The sequence below is a fragment of the Maylandia zebra genome, linkage group LG10 (genome assembly GCF_041146795.1).
Source record: "Maylandia zebra isolate NMK-2024a linkage group LG10, Mzebra_GT3a, whole genome shotgun sequence".
NCBI lineage: Eukaryota > Metazoa > Chordata > Actinopteri > Cichliformes > Cichlidae > Maylandia > Maylandia zebra.
Genome location: NC_135176.1, coordinates 17,961,517 through 17,981,894, shown reverse-complemented (window position 1 = coordinate 17,981,894; position 20,378 = coordinate 17,961,517). Strand labels below are relative to the sequence as shown.

General features: G+C 43.4%; 2 protein-coding genes across 2 annotated transcripts in view; both read left to right on the top strand.

Moving 5' to 3' along the window:
- Positions 1–5,244, top strand: part of pds5b (PDS5 cohesin associated factor B) — a 35,126-nt gene extending 29,882 nt beyond the window's left edge. The window contains exons 23-35 of the mRNA XM_004550135.5: positions 31–167; positions 373–496; positions 663–867; positions 947–1,061; positions 1,200–1,332; positions 1,441–1,560; positions 1,838–1,900; positions 2,002–2,144; positions 2,498–2,570; positions 3,432–3,850; positions 3,956–4,036; positions 4,147–4,255; positions 4,365–5,244. Coding sequence (XP_004550192.1) covers positions 31–167; positions 373–496; positions 663–867; positions 947–1,061; positions 1,200–1,332; positions 1,441–1,560; positions 1,838–1,900; positions 2,002–2,144; positions 2,498–2,570; positions 3,432–3,850; positions 3,956–4,036; positions 4,147–4,255; positions 4,365–4,397 — 1,755 coding nt within the window. The 3' untranslated portion in view covers positions 4,398–5,244. The remainder of the gene's footprint in view (positions 1–30; positions 168–372; positions 497–662; positions 868–946; positions 1,062–1,199; positions 1,333–1,440; positions 1,561–1,837; positions 1,901–2,001; positions 2,145–2,497; positions 2,571–3,431; positions 3,851–3,955; positions 4,037–4,146; positions 4,256–4,364) is intronic.
- A 3,571-nt stretch (positions 5,245–8,815) lies between these two features.
- kl (klotho) lies at positions 8,816–19,344 on the top strand. The gene is made up of 13 exons (XM_004550133.3): positions 8,816–9,655; positions 11,031–11,461; positions 11,545–11,624; positions 11,750–11,912; positions 12,342–12,447; positions 13,637–13,786; positions 13,903–14,138; positions 14,646–14,841; positions 16,323–16,501; positions 16,603–16,710; positions 16,838–16,943; positions 17,095–17,221; positions 18,829–19,344. The coding sequence occupies exons 1-13, from the start codon at positions 8,936–8,938 to the stop codon at positions 19,161–19,163; spliced, it is 2,937 nt and encodes a 978-aa protein (XP_004550190.3). The 5' UTR covers positions 8,816–8,935; the 3' UTR covers positions 19,164–19,344.
- The last annotated feature ends 1,034 nt before the right edge of the window (positions 19,345–20,378 follow it).

Below are 20,378 nucleotides of genomic sequence, written 5' to 3'. Positions count from 1 at the left end.
ATCTTTCACTCTTTCATCTTCCTCATTCAGATCCAGGGCATCAAGCTGATGGTGAGGTGGTTACTAGGCGTGAAGAACAACCAGAGCAAATCGGGCAACTCCACCCTGAGGATGCTGACTGCTATCTTACACAGCGATGGAGACCTAACAGAACAGGGCAAGATGGGGTAATTAAAATAAATAAACTCTGCTTCTCAGACAAACCTAGTCAGGCCCTTGAGCAGCTCAAAGAAAGCTTTGTCCTCAGATTAAGGTCGTGCAATTTTCAGTGAAGCGCTCACTTTTAATGGGTGCTCTGGACCTTTGAGGGTTTTGATGGTAAGAACGTTTGTAGATAAATGAATAAATCTGCTTCCTCTTGTTTCTCTCTAGCAAACCGGACATGTCGAGGCTGCGGCTGGCGGCGGCGTGCGCCCTGCTGAAGCTGGCACAGGAGCCCTGCTACCACGAAATCATCACGTTGGAGCAATATCAGTTGTGCGCGCTCGTCATTAATGTAAGAACTGCCATATTTAATTTGCCGGCTCTGCGTTTTCAGTTAAAGTCCTTTTCTGTGCAGCTCATCTTTATTCCACCTCTGCCTCTTCTCCCTGATATTGTCCCATTTCATCCTCCTCATCATCGCGTTTCCTGTTCTCCGTGTCCTTGTCTTTGCGCTATAGGATGAGTGCTACCAGGTGCGACAGTGTTTTGCCCAGAAGCTTCACCGGGGCCTGTGCCGTCTGCGGCTACCGCTGGAATACATGGCAGTGTTCGCTCTGTGCGCCAAGGACCCCGTTAAGGAGAGGCGGGCTCACGCTCGCCAGTGCCTGGTGAAAAACGTCAACATACGCCGCGAGTACCTCAAACAGCACGCTGCCCTCAGCGGTAAAGAAACCAAACGATATCTGATGATTTCGGATGACATTTGAGGGTGGTGTCATATTCACTGTGTGTGTACCCACAGACAAGCTGTTTTCTCTGCTGCCGGAGTATGTGGTGCCCTACACCATCCACCTTCTGGCACACGACCCGGACTATGTCAAAGTACAAGACATCGAGCAGCTAAAGGAAATTAAAGAGTAAGCGGTGTATGATCTCTTAAATGGGTTTTTAATATTCCAACCTGGCGTTTGTGGTTTCACTCACGTTTTAGTCTGTTTTTATGATGGTTAATCATGACTTGTACCTTTTAATGTCAAACTTGCTGTCCTGGATAGGGCTCTGTGGTTTGTCCTCGAGATTATAATGGCCAAGAATGAGAACAACAGCCACGCCTTCATAAGAAAAATGGTGGAAAACATCAAGCAGACGAAAGACGCCCAGGCCGCCACCGATCCCAAAACGAATGAGGTGCTCATTTAACGTGCAGCTAATATGGACAGTAGATATCCAGCCAGTGTTTCAGCCGCCGTCATCAGTGCTGCCCTGACGTGCGTTTGTTGTTTCTTCCTTGTGCAGAAACTCTACACAGTGTGTGACGTTGCCATGCACATTATCATGTCGAAGAGCACCACCTACAGCCTGGAGTCTCCAAAGGACCCCGTGCTGCCATCACGCTTCTTTACCAAACCAGACAAGGTCGGTCTCTGCGCTCTGAAGAGTTTAAAGCATCCAAAACATTTTTCACTTTGTTAAAATGAGTAAACGACAGCATTGCTAGTGTTAGCAGATCCTTCCGAAGAGTTATGAGAAAGTAGCTGCCTTAAGTTTTGTATAAACGTGTCCTTGTTTGAAGAGAAATTATCAAAAAAGGGGGAAAAAACAAAAAAGCAGGCATGTTTTGTCTAATGAGATCGTCTGCTTGTGTTTCTGCTTTGTTTTAATTGCTGCTGTTCTCTCTGCTTCTCTCTTTCAGAACTTCAGCAACACAAAAAATTATCTCCCAGCAGAGATGAAGGCATTCTTCACACCAGGAAAGGTAAGCTCGAGCTTTTTAAATGATAATGTGGGCTCACTAGTTTTGTTGATCACACATCCGGCTCACTGCTCCACTCTGACCGCCTCTCCTTCCTATTTAAGCCCAAGTCTGCTAACGTTTTGGGGGCGGTAAACAAGCCCTTGTCATCAGCGGGCAAACAACTCCAGAGTAAAGCTTCTCGTATGGAGACCACCAGTAACGACTCCTCGTCCAACCCGGGCTCTCCGCAGCGCAGCAAAAGCAGGTAGGAGATATAACGGCAAGACTCCCACACTCAGAAAACGTAACGTATCAGCAATATTTTGGTCTGATAAAAGACTCGGATTAGCTCCAGGCACTCCGTGTTTGCACGTAGGATGTTTCCATACGTAGCTGCTCTGCCGTAGGCTTTTTCCTGTTAAAGGAGAGTTTTTCCTTCCCACTGTTGCCAAGCACTTGCTCATAGGGGTTTGTCTAACTGTTGGGGTTTCATTCTAATATTGTAGGGTCTATGGATCATTTTCAAATGTTGAAAATTCAGGAGACTGTGTCACTTGTTGCACCCTGTTTTGTTTGTAACTAAAATAGTAACAAGTAATGATTGATGTTATTTTTCAGGCATGACAGCACAGAGATGGATCACAGTGAAAACGAGGACATCAGCCTAAAGAGAGCAGACAGTGTCGACAAGGTAAATCTCCTTTAGGCGCTGCGAGACTGATTGGAAGATAAACGTCGATGTGGCGATCACGTCTTTATTTCTGATGAGATCTTAACAGGATGTATTGTTTAATAATATGTGTTGAAAAAGTGTATTGGAGTAGTTATTGTTACAACCTTGATTGAAATTGATATGACTGTAATCTAAAAGCAAAGAGGCTGTGCAGACTTACTCTATTGTAAGTTATTCTTTCTAGTGTGGGGTGGTTTTTGTTTGTTTCTTTCGTTTGTTTGTTTTTAAAGTAAAACAAAAGCAAATAAGCAAAACCGTGATAAAAGATTATACTGAAGCTGATGGAAAGTAGTGAAGGGAGCGTTGCCGTGATTCGGCAGAGTGCTGCCTGTCGTAAATCCCCGTGTCTCTGCTTTATGATACGACTGTGCAAACACCAGCTGGATTGAAGTCGAGACTAGATTAACGTGTACAAATTGTGTAAACCATCATTATTGCTTTGCATGCATGATTTCATCTGACTCAGAAATCCTTCCTTTCAAAACAAACAACAGAAAAAAGTAATGGTATCTTTTTATGCAAAAATATGAATTTCACATGAGTTTCTCACTGAGTTTGTGGGTTTTAGAAGGGTTAACCTCAGGAATCGAGACGACTTATGTAATTTTTCAGCCTTCGGTAAGGTCACAGAAGGGCTCTGTGTGTTATTGCTTACAGATCAATTCACCAGTCACGTGTGAGAAACCACTCCAAAGATCTCAAATCTCTATCTCTCATCACCATTTTTCTTCTTCCTTTTCTTTGTGCTGCTGTAAAAACTGAATTTCAGTCTTTTTTACTGTGAAACAAAGAAATGGTGAACAATGAGTTTGTGTGCAGGATATCGAAAAGCCCCGGGGTCGCAAACGGGGCGTAACCTCCGGCGATGACCAGGAGAGCAAGCCGAAGCGTGGACGTAAGAAGGCAACTGCCAACACCACCGCAGCGGCTGACTCTGAGGACCCGTGGGACGAAGACAACCGGCCGGAGGACGAACAGAACAGTCCGCCCAAGAAAGGCCGCAGGGGCCGGCCTCCGAAGTCTGCTACGCCCAGTCAGGACACGCCTGCCAAAGGGAGGAGGGGGCGGAAGAAGGCAGCTCCTCCACCCGAGGAGGATGAGGAGGAAGAGGAGGAGGACGAGGAGAGGGGTGAGGAGGAAGTAGAGGATGAAGACGAGGACGACGACAGGAGCAGTGAAAACATGGAGGTGAAGACCAGGGGAGGAAGGCAAGCCAGGGCGCCACGACGATCACAGGGGTACGAAAACAGCCGGCGCACGCAGAAACACGAGATGTGCTTCAAAGTTCTGTCAGCGAGCTTCGTTTTTGATGGAAGTCGTTTTGTTTTGTCTTCCTTTAACAGATCTGACTCTGCAGAGTCCACGCCGCAGAAAAGGAGAGGACGTCCGCCTAAATCGGCTCAGCCGGCGGCCAAGAAGCCAACGTAAGATTCACTTTTGCAAAAATGCACATCAGCGACTGCGACTGCTCCTCCAAGGGCACAAAATGTAATATGTGCACGCTAAGCTGTTCCTGTTCTGTCCGCGGATACAGGCGCGGGGGCCGATGGAAGGCAGCTGCCACTAAGGATGAGTCTGAGGAAGAAGATGAAGAGGAGGAGGAGGAAGAAGTGGAGGAAGAGGAGGATGAGCCAACACCGAAGGTGTCAAGTGTTGTCACATCCATTTTAGTGTCTTTTAAAACAACTCAAGTATTTTAAAGGAGTTTATATGCTTGGTTATTTGTTCAGTTTTCATCCTTTTTCATTTCAGGGTCGCAAGAAGGCAGCTGGGCGAAGAAGATGAGCTAAAAAAACTTTAAAACAAAAACAGAGGACAAAAGAAGACGGCACGTCTCCTCGAGAGTCACGGAGGAATGACGCAAGAACGAAACAAAATAAATGGACATTGAACTTTTTAAAACTTTTCATAAGCCGACGCTCCTACTGTTACACCGACTTTACACACTTGCATATTCCACGTGCACACTACATCAATACATCCGCATCGTCAGCTGTGGGTTGTTGCTTTGTGCTGCATTGTGATGACGTTAAGCCACATTAAGTAGAAATGATTTTAACGAGGAAAAACAAAGGAAAAAAAAATAGATCGCTCTTGTAAATAGTCTCTTATGTCTGTTTCATGTTCTGTTGTTGTGTTTGACGCTGACTGGGCGGATGCTGTAAAGCCTTTGCCCACTCATGTTATTAAAAGTGCTCCCAAAAAGCGGCGTTGCTTATCAAACCTCCCTCCGTGTCAACGTTTAAAAACTGAAAGAGATTAACCATTACCTTTTTTTTTATTTTATTTTTTTTATGTAATGTTAATTGTGTGAATTTACTTTTAAACAAAGAAATAAAACGTGCTCTTTTGTTTACAGCTCTGTATATTAAAAACTTTTTTTAAAACCATATATTGAAAAAGAAAGTGTCAGAACTGTCCGACTGTAGAGTTGCTTCTGGAAACGATTGTAGTGTGCGTCTCATTTTTAGGTTTGTACTTGCTGATAGAAGGAAGTCATGAGCAGCTGTGTTGCTAGTTTCTTGGTTTTGTTTTGGTTTTTTTGTCACTGCTGATTAACTTGGCTTCACATCCACCCAGTCAGACCCTCCATTGTATCAATATAATTCTCTATAAAAACCTGACATGTTCATTTTCTCTTTCTTTTACTTTGATGTGGTTTGTGCTTTATCGGTATGATTAGCTCTGATGCCAGAGGCTGTCGTGAATAGAGATATTTTAGCTATTAAGAATGTTTGAAAAGGGTGAGCCGTTTTTTTAAAGGGCTTGTATAATATCCAGTTGTAATCAAAACAGTTATGTGAACACATTTAATGTCAGTAGACTTCAAAACAACTGCACTGTTTAACCAGAACTTTAAAACCGTTGGTGAAGAATGACTGCATGACACCACAAGACAGCCCCAAAGGTACTGGGTTGGAGCTTTTATGGGGGGGGCGCTCCTCGGTGTTAGCCAGGTGGTTGTAAATGAAATTGACAGCAGGTGAAAACCCTCAAAAGAAAATGGTTTTTACAGGTGGTTCAACAGATCACTGCTTTCTCTGGATCCTCCTTGACTGATTTTTCTCCAGTCTTGCTTTTTTGTTAGTGTCCTTGTTATGAGTACCTGCTGCACATTCAGGGTGCACAGGTAGTCCAGATCCTTCAGGATCACACATCCATATGTTATGCCTCCCAGCACAGTGTGGAGGAGATACTAGAAGATGAGCGCTTACACAAGGAGAACTGGACAGAGCCAGAGAAAGTCTCATAAACTCTATATCATGAGCTCCAGCAGGTTAGTCGTGCATATATCTGAGCACGCTGTCACAAACACACTCAGTCAGAGGGCCTCGCATGTTTTAGTCGGACCTCTCCTCAAAGCTCAGCTGGCATTCGCTCGAAGACACCAGAACTGGACCCGTCCCCTTCAGAGGAGAGCAGGCTCACACTGAGCACATGAAACGTTTCACCCCCTGAAACATTATCCAGGATGTCTGCACTGGGGAGGATGAGGGATTTCCTGGGAGGGTCACACAGACTGCTGTGACTGTTCATAGGCGCTGGGATGATGTCCTCAGACCCAGCGTCAGACCTTCTGCTGGTGAAAGACACTGTCCAGCCCATGTTGCCAGAGTTTACTCAATTCCTGGATGATGTAGACAGTGAAGCCACTGACTGACACACGTTTCCCAGACTTGAATCCAATTAAGAACCTCTGGGATGTTATGAATCAGTGACTGACGTCACCAAATAAGGCTCACTGGTGCTGGCATCCAGGTCTGGAGGGGAGGGGGGGGTCCCCCGGGACACCATCTGCTGTCTCATCAGAATCAGGGTTTGCAATGCAGCCACATACACAACTGAGCCACAGTATAATGCAAGCTGGATGAGCAATTTCAGCTAGTAATTCTGATTTTTGTAGATTATGAATCCAGCCCTCAAAGGGTTGATGATTTTGTTTATTGAGATTTGATGTTTGTATAAAATCTTCTCTTCATTTCTTTGAGCACAGTAATCTAATGCATCTTACAGTAAACACCTTGTGAGGTGATGCTTTAAAACAAAACTGTGTAGTTTATGTATTAACGCCTTGCACACTCAGACATGTGCAGGTAGGGTCTGCTAAGGATTTGTAACACGGCTGGTTTCAGGATCCATGGACTGACATCAGCAGATTTCAAGTTTTTAAGGAGATGCAAACAGATAAGTCAGTGTCCTTCTTAACTAAATTTTAACCCAACATGAAGATTGCACTTTAAACTGCTGTCAGAGTGGACATCAAGCAGCATCAGATGTGGATTGTCTGTGTATTTAAATTATTTATTTGCAGAGAGTCAAAGCACACTCACGCTGTCCAGTCCAGTGTTTGTGCACTCTGAGGCTGCTAAGCGTCCAATGTTGCTCCTTTTCCTGTGTTGTTTATGAGGCAAGCTGTGCTCCTCGTTGCTTATGCACATGTACTTGAGTTTTGAACTTTTGCAGCGTAGCCCAGCTCAGTGGAAAAACACCCACACACCACAATCTGCCTTCGGGTTATGGTCCGTGCCAGGCCTTAATCACATACTGTTCGACTGCCGGCTGAGTCTGTTTCCCTGCATTAGATAAACCACCTGCCTTTCAAGGCAAATTCAATAAATGACAAGAGCATGCACTTCTGTTCCCCGCTGAGCTGAGCTGCACCGACGAGCAGCGACTACACGCTCATCTCCAACGTCCCTGTTCAAATGCACAGAGCTGAATGAGGAAAACAGTTTGTTAAAGGTGTGCACGCATTTCTTACCTCCCATTAGACTAACCAGTAATGAGGATAATGGTTGCTTTATTCTGTAAAGACCTCATTGGCCCAGTCTCAGTTCGAGTATGCACCAGCCTCCACATGACCTTAGCTGGATGAACAATTGAGGGTTGGAAGGAAGCAAAGAAGGAAAAAGCTGAAACTGAAAATCATTCTCACAGTATGGATCCGGCTTCATTTGATGTCACTAATCTGGATTTCAGCAGGTGAACTCTGAGCTTTTCCAAACGGTATCACAAACTAAATCTGTCACTTGTTAAAATTTTGATTAAGTGGTCCAGACGGTCATTTGAACACTCGCGTGTCAGGACAGTCAACATGAGACAAACTGTCCCCATACAAACTCTTCTCATACCATCTTTATAGAGCCTTTCTTTGATCAAGTTATACATTTCCTTACGAGATATGGTTTATGACTTCTTTTCATATTTGTTTACATTTGTAAAGATGAGGACAGAATTATTAAGACTACAGACCAAGGTCCAAAGATACCCTCAATTTTATCTTATTTTACAAGCTGTGAGGATTGCATAAGATAAAACACATCATTGCACAGTGGTGGTTTGTGCCATGGCTCAATAAAACGAAATAAAGCTCTTATTGTGTGCAAACAGGAATAATAAATAATACATTCTTTCTAAAGAAAACAAGTATGATTAGAAATGCTTTTGGACATATTTGTTTGCTGCCTTTATATTATTTAAACGATCTGCATTGAAATGTGATTGTGGCATTAGAACTGTATACAGAGTCTGGTGTAGGTTAAGGAGGTCAGGTTAGATTTGGAGTGTCAGGCTGGAAGCTGCCAGCAGCACCAACAGACTCATGTCTCTTCACATATTTATGCAGCAGCTATATGGACCAAAATAGCCGACAGCAAGAGAGGCCTGAGTTTCCAAGCAACCCAGCTGAGAGCAGGAAGATAAGGAAGTGATGTGTTGCAGGGTACACTCAGTCTGCTGTTTGCATACATCTCCTCTTCACCCCCTTCTCTTTCTGTGTGGGGTCCTGAGTGAACCGGATCCGGTGAGAAATGTCGATGAGCTTTTATTGCGCTTGATGTGTGACACGGAATACAGTTATGAAATTATGTGCCAGCTGAGGATGCATAATAATAGGACCGTTACTGGGATTATATTAGGGGTGTTACACCTGGGCCACTCTCCTTTCCTGTGCTGTGAATACTTTATCACATCTAGACTAAAAAAGAAAAAAAAAAAAAGCCAAACTGCGGCCTTGCTTGAACAGACAAAACAAGCATATTTAATGTATCCATGTCCCATCAGTTGTTGTTAAAACTAATGTGGTTAAGCAAAGGATTGGCCATTTGGGGCTCTTAACATCAGGTTGTGCCTGGAGAGCTCGTTGCGTCAGGTGCTTTGGCTAATAATTGATAGATTTGGAGAGGCGGCGTGTGGTGGGTTCACAGCTGGCTGACTGCGCTCCACAGTCCCGTGTTTAGTGACTGAAAAGCTCCAAGCATGATTAAATAAGAGCCCCTTTAAGGGACAAAACTGGACATCCAAAGCCAGTATTGACGGCCACCATGAAGGCTTTGCTCACCTTCGTGACATTTCTTGGCTTCTTCACCCCCGTGACCGCAAAGCCTAACGCTGGCTTGAAAACCTGGGGTCGCTTCAATAAGCTGCCCTATCCGGCAGACAAGGCTTTCCTCTATGACACCTTCCCCAAGGACTTCATATGGGCGGTGGGTACGGCCGCGTACCAGGTGGAGGGCGCATTCGAAAAGGACGGGAAGGGGCTCTCCATTTGGGACACTTTTACGCGCGGCGGCACCCGAATGATCACCGGAGACGTGGGCAGCGACAGCTACCACAACATCAACGCTGACATCCGAGCCATTAAACAGCTAGGGGTCAGCCACTACAGATTTTCCCTGTCCTGGTCCAGGATTTTTCCCAACGGTACCCGTGGCAGTTACAACGAAATCGGCACCAACTACTACCGGACACTCATTAAGAAGCTGAAGGAGATCCGCGTGGAGCCGGTGGTCACGCTCTACCACTGGGACCTGCCAGACCACCTGCAGCAGACCCTCGGCGGATGGAGCAACCCGGAGCTCGTGGGGATTTTCAAAGACTACGCCGATTTCTGTTTCCAGGCTTTCGGGGATGACGTAAAGTACTGGATCACCATCGATAACCCCTTTGTGGTGGCGAGACACGGATATGGCACCGGAGTGGTGGCTCCCGGGATAAAGACCGACCCTGATCTTCCATTCCGGGTTGGACACAACCTGCTCAAGGTGATTCTATGTTGTTCCTGTGTGTATGTGTGTTTTTTAAAATATCTAAAATATGTGCTTACATTATTAAAACAACTTTAGTGAAGAGGATTTGAAGGGGTTATTTCTAAAATAAAGAAATTACCTGTTTTGTAAGTATTCATTTGACTCTGTAGCCAATCCAATACTTAAAGCATCTTTACGTTACATTTTCTGCTCTCTGGGCCAGCTCTCCCATAAAAAGGACATTTTTAATGTCAATGAGACATTTTAGGATGATATAAAGTGATATAACAGTCACTTTACCAAAAACTGACTGGCGCTTATGCCTTGTGAAGGGAATGTTCTTTCTCAAATTCACTTGATATCATTCAGGGGAGATATTTTTGACAGAGTACAGGCCAACAAATCTAAAAAAATTATAACACTTAAACTAAGATTGCCTGTAGTATTTATTGTAAATGACTTGTTTCCATCCAACCTGTCAGTTTGGGGCATAAAGAACACTTCTGTTAATGGGAAATGCATTTTAAAGCAAAAAAAAAAAAAAAAGAAGCTAGATGTAGCAAATTTGATACAAATTAAAACTCATGTATGCCATTATTTCCCAGTTTAGTCTTTAAAGGGTTACAAAAGTCTTTTTAAAGCAAGATCTAGCCAAGAAATTGCAACAAAAATATGACATCACAGTATTATAAAGAAATTTAAATGGTCAAAAAGGACTTGATTTATTATATTGCAGGTACAATCACACAGAGTCGTAAAGATACTTGCAAAACATGTCATTATTTTATATATAACGTCTTTGTAAATCCTGCTGACTACACGTTAGTTCACAAATAAGCAAAGCTATTGCAGACAATAACCTCACAGAAACAAACATCTTACTATGTTGATTGTTTTCTTAATTTTTCTCAGCACCATGAGTAACTCCTTATCATTTTCTGCCTGAGGATCTTTACCGACCTGCTGACAGCGAAGCTCATGGCTTTGGCTCGCCATGCTTATTTGGATTTGGACTCTCTTAAAAATTATGTATATCTTTTTTTATGGTCTTGTTTACTGGAGTGTAGAACGTTTCAAGATGCTTGAAATGTATGACTTACATGAAGACGAAGCGGGTGGAGCAATGACAAGTTTTTTTCTTTAAAACTGTTAATCTATAAACTCCATCATCGTGGATAACCTGATTGTGTAGGAACGAATATTTGATCGAGCTGCTCTCATGAGTAATAATGTATTTGTTTCTGGGCTGCTGTGAAAATAATAAATCTCAAGGCCTTATAATATTTAATATTATTAATGTTATATTTGTTTTGTGTCATCCTTCCCAGCATTTATGCCTACATCCCATCCACCCATCTCCCCTCTTTTTCTGTGCTTCTCCCTCCTCCAGGCTCACGCAGCTGCTTGGCATCTCTACGACCGCCACTACCGTCCACGACACCATGGCAAACTGTCCATGGCGCTGGCCTCTCACTGGATCAAGCCCAGCCGCACTCGCCTGGAAAGCCTGAGAGAATGTCAGTGCTCCCTGGACCACGTCCTGGGTTGGTTCGCCCGGCCACTGTTCATAGATGGGGACTACCCTCCCTGCATGAAGTCAAGGCTGGGCTCACGTCTGCCCTCCTTCACGCCGGAAGAAAGTGAACAGGTGAAAGGAACAGCTGACTTTTTTGCCCTCTCTCACGGAGCGGCGCTGAGCTTCCATCTGATCAACGACAGCCTCAAGTTTGGGCAGCAGGAGGATCTGGACCTGAGGATGCTGCTATACTGGGTCAACACGGAGTATGACAACCCCCCCATCTTTGTGGTGCAGAGTGGTTGGTAGGTGTAGACGCTCTGCTGATTGCACAGCACCTCTTTGATGCCACCTCATGTCTCTGTTGAACGTCTTGGTTTCCATGCAGGTACGTCCTCGGCAACACCAAGACAAAAGACCCAAAACACATGTACTACCTCAAGAGGTTCATCGCCGAGGCGCTAAAGTGTAAGTCCAGTGTCGTGCATTGACATTCTCATATCAGCATAAGTGGTCATAAAAACAATGGCAACCCGATATCTTCACACTGAAACTAAATATGGGTCATCTGCGCTGTTGTGTTTGTAATCCAGCAATCGTCATAGATGGAGTGAACGTGATTGGATACACCGCCTGGTCTCTGATAGACGGCTTTGAGTGGCACAGGGAATACGGGATACGACGGGGGCTTTACCATGTGGACTTCAACACTCCTGACATGAAGAGGGAGCCAAAGACATCTGCCACCTTTTACAGGCATGTGTTCAGTTCTTATCATTTTGTGCAGGTATCTGTTGAATTCCTCCAACAGCAGAATAAGTTACTATGATAATAAAATGCTGTACAGCAGCACAGCAGAGCGATAAAGCTGATGAGCCACACCAACAACTCATTTCCACTACCTTCATGTAGTGGGAAAGAGTTGTTGAAGCTGGATTAAGAAGAGATTTAATGATCAGTAAGCACCAGTACCAAGAAATGGGATGTTTACTTTGAGATCATTGATGGAGAAGATGTAGAGAAGGTTAGACAGCACAACATATCTGCAGTAACCGTTTCATCTTGGTTCAGTTAAGGACTCTTCTCTTTTTATATATATAAAAAAAATCACAATTATGTCTTACAAACACAGTAAAGAGACACAATAAAGGAAGAAAGTTTGTGCCGCTGTCATCATTCCTACAGAAACGTCATCCAGAGCAACGGTTTCCCAGAACTTCCTGAGAACAGACCAGTACAAGGATCCTTCCCCTGTGATTTCGCCTGGGGTGTGTCAGCCAACTCAATCCAGGTGCTTGTGGGTGTTTGTGCATGTAAACTGAGCCCGGGAGGAGATGGTGTGTAGGCACTGCAGGGGGTTTTGCAGATGGATGCGGAAGTCATGGCGGGCCAGAGGTCGGATAATGAATGAAAGGTGATTAGAATGCTTGTAACACACCCAAAAAAGATTCCAGGTCTGACCAACCGTCTCAGCCGTGGGCAAAAAGATGATAGTCAATAAAATTCTAAAAGATAATTTATTGACACGATAATCAAAAGATAAAACAGTCCAGTGTCCCATTTGCGAATCAAGTAAATACACACAGTCCCAAGGCCAGAGCCAGCTATGCCACAATGCCTGTTGCACTCCACGTGTTGACTTCAACAGGGGTTAGCACCACCCTGCAAGTAGATAGCCAGTGGTCACTACAGCCTCTGCAACTCTGCTGCCTTTAGGCTGTGGCATATAATAGGCCCTGGCCTGCACAGAGAGACAAAATGAAACACTCACTATATAACTCACAGTGCAAAACCCATCCATCCCAAACATATCAGATTTCATTACATTACACAGTAAAGCGCTATATAAATACAGGCCATTTACCATTTTACACACCTGCAGAGAAAGACAAAATGACACAGCAGTGTTTGTAGTGTGGGCTATAAGTAGACCAGTGTATCAGTGCAATCAGGTACACCTGCCTCTAATTAGTCCAGCCCCATTACAGCCATTGGCTCACCAAAAATGTGACACAACCACTCCCAACCCAGTGCAACTTCAAAAAACAATATGGAGCTGAATTAATACAGGTACATTCGTCTACCATGTTACATGCTTCCTTGGAGATGTCAACTCAAGAAAATATTAACTTAACTGTCTCAGCTTTGATTCAGGGACTCACAATAGAGCTGACAATGGACCTGTTTACCTGTTTCTACCATCTGTGGGGCTGATATCTATAACATATTTAACATGACGGCTCTGTTGGACATTTTGAAGATTTATGCAGTGATTATAATATCTTATTTGAAAGTATTTCTCTTGCCCTGATCGAACTTGCATCGTGTGGATTACATTACTTCCAGCCTGCGTTTTCTATGGTGAAAGTCCAACTTAGAAACAGGGACAGTAATTAACCCTCTCTTAATCATAAACCACATGAACCCTCAGAGACATCCTGCAAAACTGCTTTGATCGTTTTGCATCGTTATTCGCACAGGTGGAGACCACGCCCACCCAGTTTGCAGACCCAAACGTTTACCTCTGGAACATCTCCAACAACGGAGAGCTGCTGAAGCTGGAGGGCTTCAGCGCGCCGCCTCTACATCGAACCCCACACTGTGCCGATTACGCCACCATCCGCCAGCAGGTTGGCCATTTTACCCACCTGCCACCTGTTTTGGCTCTTTTTTGGGTTACAGCATGTAAAGGTTTGAGGGAGGTTTCTTAGTTTCAGTGTGTATCCCTCCTCCTTCTCCTCCCTAGGTGGAAGAAATCAGGCAGATTGGAGTAAACCACTTCCACTTCTCCCTCAACTGGTCAGCTCTGGTGCCTACAGGGGATGTGGCTCATCCTAACACCACCCTGCTGGGGTACTATCGCTGTTTCTCACGTCAGCTGCTCCAGGCTAATGTCACACCTGTGGTCACTCTTTGGCACCACACCCGCCAGCGCAGCAGCCTGCCGGCCCCGCTGGATACTGCCAACAAGTGGCTGAACAGGTCAGATAGAGCGCTTATATAAACACCGTTTGAGCTTGAAAATTTGCTCCGAATACAGAACAAATACACCTTAATTTCTATGAGTCATGGTTTATCACAGCTTACAGTAATGGGCAGAGTGGTGTGATATAAAAGCAAACATGCGGCGATGTTTCCAGTAACAGTGTGTCCATGTTTTCACCTGCGTGATCGCTGACTGCTCCGTGTTTTCTCTTCCTGTAATAAAGAGATACTAAAACCAGCAATCCCAATATTTGAAAGTCTGATGTGCTGGCATTTTTAACTCCATTAGTGACATCTGACGTTGTTTTTAAAGTAGAATGATAGCCACCATTATTATTTTTTGAAATCACATGTAAGTGCCTGAATGTTGTCACTGTGCAAAAGTCTTGAGCCACAGTACATACTTATACTGTGTATATACTTATTTTTTATTAGATATATCAGAGCAGCAAGATTACTTCCATTTCAGTTTCTTAATGTAGATATTGTTTTCCCTTGTAACAGTAAGACTCCAGAGGCCTTTGCAGACTATGCCAGGCTTTGCTACAGAGAGCTAGGGGCCTATGTGAAGATATGGATCACCCTGAACGAACCAAACGATGAGATGGTGAGCTACCCGGAGGGCCATGAGATGCTGCGGGCTCACGCGCTGGCCTGGCATGCTTACGACCGCGAGTTCAGATATGCACAGGGAGGAAAGGTCAGTGAAGTGCTGGTTCTGTGTGGACCAGGGGCGGATCTAGAGAAGCTTTCTTAGGGTGGCATGAGGGTGGCAAAGAAATCAAATGGGGTGGCAAAATCAAAGCCTTCCCCCCCCCCCCCAAACACATATGCAGGTGGTTACATATGGTTAGAATGATTCAGTAAGCATACACGTTTTTCATATAAATATAGTCTATAACTTAATTATTGTCTGTAGCCCACATAATTACACACTTTAGTTACATAAAACATGTGAGTTTTGATGTTATGTACTGTATAGCGTGTATAATAAATAAATATGTAGCCCAATAAGTATAAAATCCAGAAAGCTACACAACATGGGGCGGTTCGTTTACAAAAACAAGTCTAACTTAAGTTTCACACTGTTTTTTGTTAGAAAACAATCACATAGTTACAGCTTAAATTACACAAAATTTCAGAAATCTGCACTGTGATGAACAAAAATTTAAACCTAATTTTTCACGATTTGTTGGATTAACCCACTGAGGTCTGAAATACAAACGGCCATTTTTGACTCCTTTTGAGTTTACGTTTCACCCTCAGATTGTTTCATTTTATTTTTTCCCCCTTGCCTTGTTTGGTATCTTTTCAGCTCAACTGAATTTAGTTATTTTTTTCACTGACACACTGCATTAGTACTACTATTACTATTAATAGTACTATTACTGATCTGAAATCACACAAAGAACTTAAAATCCTAGTAGTATTTTTTTTACTGTAAAAAAACCCCACAGACATGTTGAGTACATTTTTATAACTTGAATTGCAAATATAAATTCTGTATATGTTTACAAAATGTACAGCTATTTATCTAAAAATGCAGCCAATACACCTGCCAGGTTTTTTTTTTTTCATTTTCAACAACCATTTAAAAATATTACTAAAACTAAAATGAGAGAACAATCAGGTTTTGCAGTAAGATGCCCCACAAATGACGTGTGCCAGTAAAAAAAAGTTTAAAATAGTCATGTGATTTGGAGGTGCAGCGTGTCCGTGGACCACAGAGGGTTAATAACACTCACCTTCCTTCCATTTCCAGAGTGCAACATCCAACCACCTGTGTAAAAGCCAAAATTCCCATGGTGTTGTTCAAAATGTGCTCTGGCACAATCATAAGCATCGCTTGCTACTAAAAACAAGAAAAAAGCAGGTCCTGCTATGGGCTGAACCATTTATTAATGGTGGTGGGGGGGACGGGACACTATCCAATATATTCAGTTTTAGCATTTATATTCACTGTTGACTGTAACTACACTCAAACTGTTAATGCTATCTTATTTTCATAAACAACACTGTCATATGTAAAACTGGGGTGGCACTTGGGGTGGCAAGGGATCATTTTAGGGTGGCACTTGCCACCCCGTGCCACCCTTCTAGATCCGCCCCTGGTGTGGACACCAGGAGAAAGAAATATTCTCAGATGCTCACCTGAACTTGGCATGCTTTGTGTAATATCAGGTGTCTCTGGCTTTGCATATGGACTGGGTGGAGCCGGCATTTTCATTCAGCCGAAAAGACGTGGAGCCGGCTAAAAGGGTTTTAGACTTCTGCGTCGGCTGGTTCGCAGAGCCAATCTTTGGCAGTGGGGACTATCCTGTGGGGATGAGGAGCTGGCTGCGGCAGCTGAACTCACTCGAGTACAAATCCTTCATTCACAGTGTGGTACAGTTTTAAAGCCTTGTGTGTAATATTAAGTGTACGCAGTTAAATTTTAGTTATATTTTATGTGCTTCCACAGACTGCCAGTTTTCAAGAAGGACGACAGACAGCTGGTTAAAGGGACGTATGACTTCTTTGCCATCAGCCACTTCAGTACCAAGCTTGTGACTCACGCCAAGGAAGACTCGTACGACCTCACTCCTCTGGACACTCCACTCTGTTTTAATATGACTTCAACACTATCCAGGCTCATCAGAAATTATTTATTAACTAATAGGAAGTTCTTTAGTCACTCTTATTTTCTACATCTACAGATACACCTACACAGCAATGCTTGAAGTCCAACACATGATTGATACCACGTGGATCATGTCCCCAAGACCTGTCGTGCCCTGGGGACTGAGGAAAGCCCTCAACTGGGTAAGACTGTTGTGATGGTTGTGGTGTGCAACCATCTGTTTCCCGTTGCAGTTATGTGTTTTCATACTGAGTGGATGAAAACTTTCAGGTCAGATGTTGTTTCAGTGTAATAGCAGCATAAGAGGCTCTGTTTTTTTTTTTGCTCTGTAAGGTGAAAGAGCACTACAGCGACGTGCCCGTCTACGTGATGGCTAACGGGGTCCAGGAAGATCCGGCCCGCTTCAAGGACAGCCTGAGAGTTTACTACCTGTACAACTATATCAACGAGGCACTTAAAGGTGAGACTTTTTTGTGGATTAATGTCATGCAACTTGTGTACAATCCTGTAGAGATAAAGTCTTCTCCCCTCTGTGGCCTCAATGCAGTTTAATTATTAGACAGCTATTTAGGTCACTGATCCCAGCTCAGTCAGCTGACTTGGACCCACGTAACTGCAAACACAAATATCAACAGAGATGCACGCACAGTCCACGCTGAAGTTTTGAGTCAGGTCCCTGCCCTTGTAAAGCTTACTGTGTTACACCAAAGGATGATATCTTGTAGTGTTGCTGGAGCCACATTAAGTTTATTATTAGTCATTTTTTTAAGAAAAGCGATGGGAGAGACATTTTCACATGCACTTTGACTTTTGCCAAAGTACAGGAAATAACAAGAGCACTCAGACAGCGCAGCTCCACCCGAAGAGAAAGAGCTATACTTAAACTTTGTTTTATGCTGATGTCAGCATTGGTAATATGAATGTTGTACTGAAAAATAATGTCTTAAAGAGCTCAAACACACAAAGTGCTTATGTCCTCCAATCACTAATATGTTGCTTTAAAGTTTGGAGATAACCATGGAAACTAAGGGTTTTTCCTCATTTTTGTGACCCTGATTTGACCTATGACCTCGAAGAATTCTATAATAAAATGGTGTATTTAATTATCTTTACCCTTATGACTGGAGCAGAACTGGCTAAAATCTTTGGCTTCTATAAGATGTAAAAACTTTTAAAAGATATATTAAGATATATTCATGCAGGGTGTGGTTTTGCAAAACCTTATGGAGTGACATAAGGTGACATACAAAAGTGCGCTCTACTGCTCTCACTTTGCCGTTTGATATGAAATATTGCTCAAGAGGGTTTGTCGAAATTATTTTTCAAGATCATTTGGCCTTGGGCATCAACAGTGAAGGTTGATGTCAATTGCTTAGCCAACCTAGGCTGGAGGTTATAGCTAGAAATGTTTTTTTACTTCACTTGGTTGGACAGCTGTTATCTCAGGCTGTAAGGAGAGCATTTGTAGGTAACTTATTCTTAATACGGCGACAGCATCTATGCTTATTTGGTCTTTTTCAAAGTAGTTTATATACACAGGTTAGAGCAATTTTTATTAAGCTCCTGAAGCGCAAATGTAGAGCAATATCTAGCTGCATATGTTTGAGTTAATGAATTATAGAATAACTGTAGTATTTATGTGTTGTTGGCTGTATAGGGCATTAATGTTTTATTTACTTTTATTCATACTGAATATCTGAGGTTGCAGAAGACTGGGTGGTAGAGAAAGATGACTGGGAAAGTACAGCTAAGGTGCTGAGGTTCCTCTCTTGGATAGGGTGCCAAGAGAGGAACTGTGGTACTCCACAAGAAAGTCAGGAGCAGCAGAGAAGTGTGTGAGGTAGGTGAAGGACATGTATGAGGACAGCGAGACAGACAGGTTTAAGGTGGGGGTGGGATTAGGTCAGAGATTGACTAAGTTTATTCTTTTCTCCTGTCACAAGATTTATGGAGGCTTGTAAGAGTTTGAGATAGAGTCAGATGATCTGTTGTGGTGACCCCTAAAGGAAGCAACCAAAAGAAGACTCAATATCCAACATGCTGCCTTTCCTCCTCTGTCCTCCACAGCATACACTCTGGATGGTGTAAACCTGAAGGGTTACTTTGCCTATGCCCTGAACGATCAGAGAGACCCGGGGTTCGGCTTGTATGGCCAAGTCCACGAGGAAGTCATTGTCAAAGCCTCTCTTTCCAACTATCGCAACATCATCGAGCATAACGGCTTCCCGATTCAAGGAGCAGAGCCACAGCTGTGTCCCAGTGTGGCACCGCCCTGCCGTAGCTGCCACGTCCTGGGCAAGAGTCCTGTGATGGGCTTCTTGATTCTGGTAGGTTCAGGGGTGCTGATCACCCTGGGCCTCATTATTTACTATACAGCCAAGAGACACAAGGAATGTTACTGATGGCAGGAGCTGCTTCGACCAAAAGTGTGCTTGCAGCAGTGCAGTCTGTTCAGACTGTAATAGTTTGGATTTGATGCTAAAGGAGGTTTGATTTAAGACATGCTGCAATCAGCCTCACATTTTAGGCTTTATATGTCACTAAGTAATGCTGGTGTTAATAAAACATCTCTATTTTAGATAACCTTACGTCTCCAATACGTCTATTTGTTTTCATTGTATGGAGAGAGTGCAGAGGATTAACAAGTTCACAAATAATGGTCTGTCCAGGGTGACACATTCTTTCTCCAAGACGAGTACTAAATAAACAAAATTAAGCAAATGCTACAAGAACTAAGAAGTGGCTGAAAGAGAATCACAAATGAAGCTGCGCAGACATGTTAGAGTTGGGATCAAAGGTCTGACAGTCACAAAATTAATTTTGATTCGCAGGACACAAACCGCATTCATTCCACCTCTAAGTTACTTTGAGTTTAACAAGAAAGATTACAGGACAGTGAGCTTTTAAAAGACATGTAATTATTTATTTGGACACTTAACAAAAAGTGTAAATTAAGCTCTATAATTCAGCTTTTTTGTATTATTTGCATTAGTTTGGCCATTTTTGTTAGTGCAAGTGAATCTCTGTTTGTGTGTCCTGAAGTAATGTGGTTAGAGCCCACAGTTATATAATTACATACCTGCAGCACACATGCTTTGGCTCACCCTGGAAACATGTTGCATTACGCCCTTGTTCCAGCTGCCTTTACATACAGTACGTACAGCTGTGAAAAAGAAAGTTTTCACAGGAGTCTATGCAGGCCTGTGAAAAACCAAGTACACACTACACTCTAAGTGCACTTCCACAGGAATAAAGTAGGTTGCAAGAGTAACTCCTCTATAAAAGCAGAAATTTTGAGTTTGCTGCTCTGGAGCACTAAGCTGTGCGTTTACACGTGTACAGTTTTCCCAGGAGTGGCCTACAGCTCAGACTCATAGTCCTCAGTTAGCAGGTTAAATGTTAGAATTCATGACAATACAATTAAAAAAAGGCTGAACACATGCAGCGTCTTTGGAAGGACTGCCAGGAGAAAGCCTCTCTAAAAGGAACATGGCAGCACAGCTCAGATGCATCTGAACAAACCACAAGACTTCTGGAACAATTTTCTTTCGACAGGAAAAACAAAAATGCAGATGTTGGTCATGCTGCACAGCATTACTTTTAACAAAAGCCAATTA

Coding starts and splice junctions, on each gene's coding strand:
- kl (XM_004550133.3), top strand. CDS start 8,936: ATGAAGGCTTTGCTCACCTTCGTGACATTTCTTGGCTTCTTCACCCCC. Junction 11,462..11,544: donor TTTGTGGTGCAGAGTGGTTG/GTAGGTGTAGAC, acceptor GTTTCCATGCAG/GTACGTCCTCGGCAACACCA. Junction 17,222..18,828: donor TATCAACGAGGCACTTAAAG/GTGAGACTTTTT, acceptor TGTCCTCCACAG/CATACACTCTGGATGGTGTA.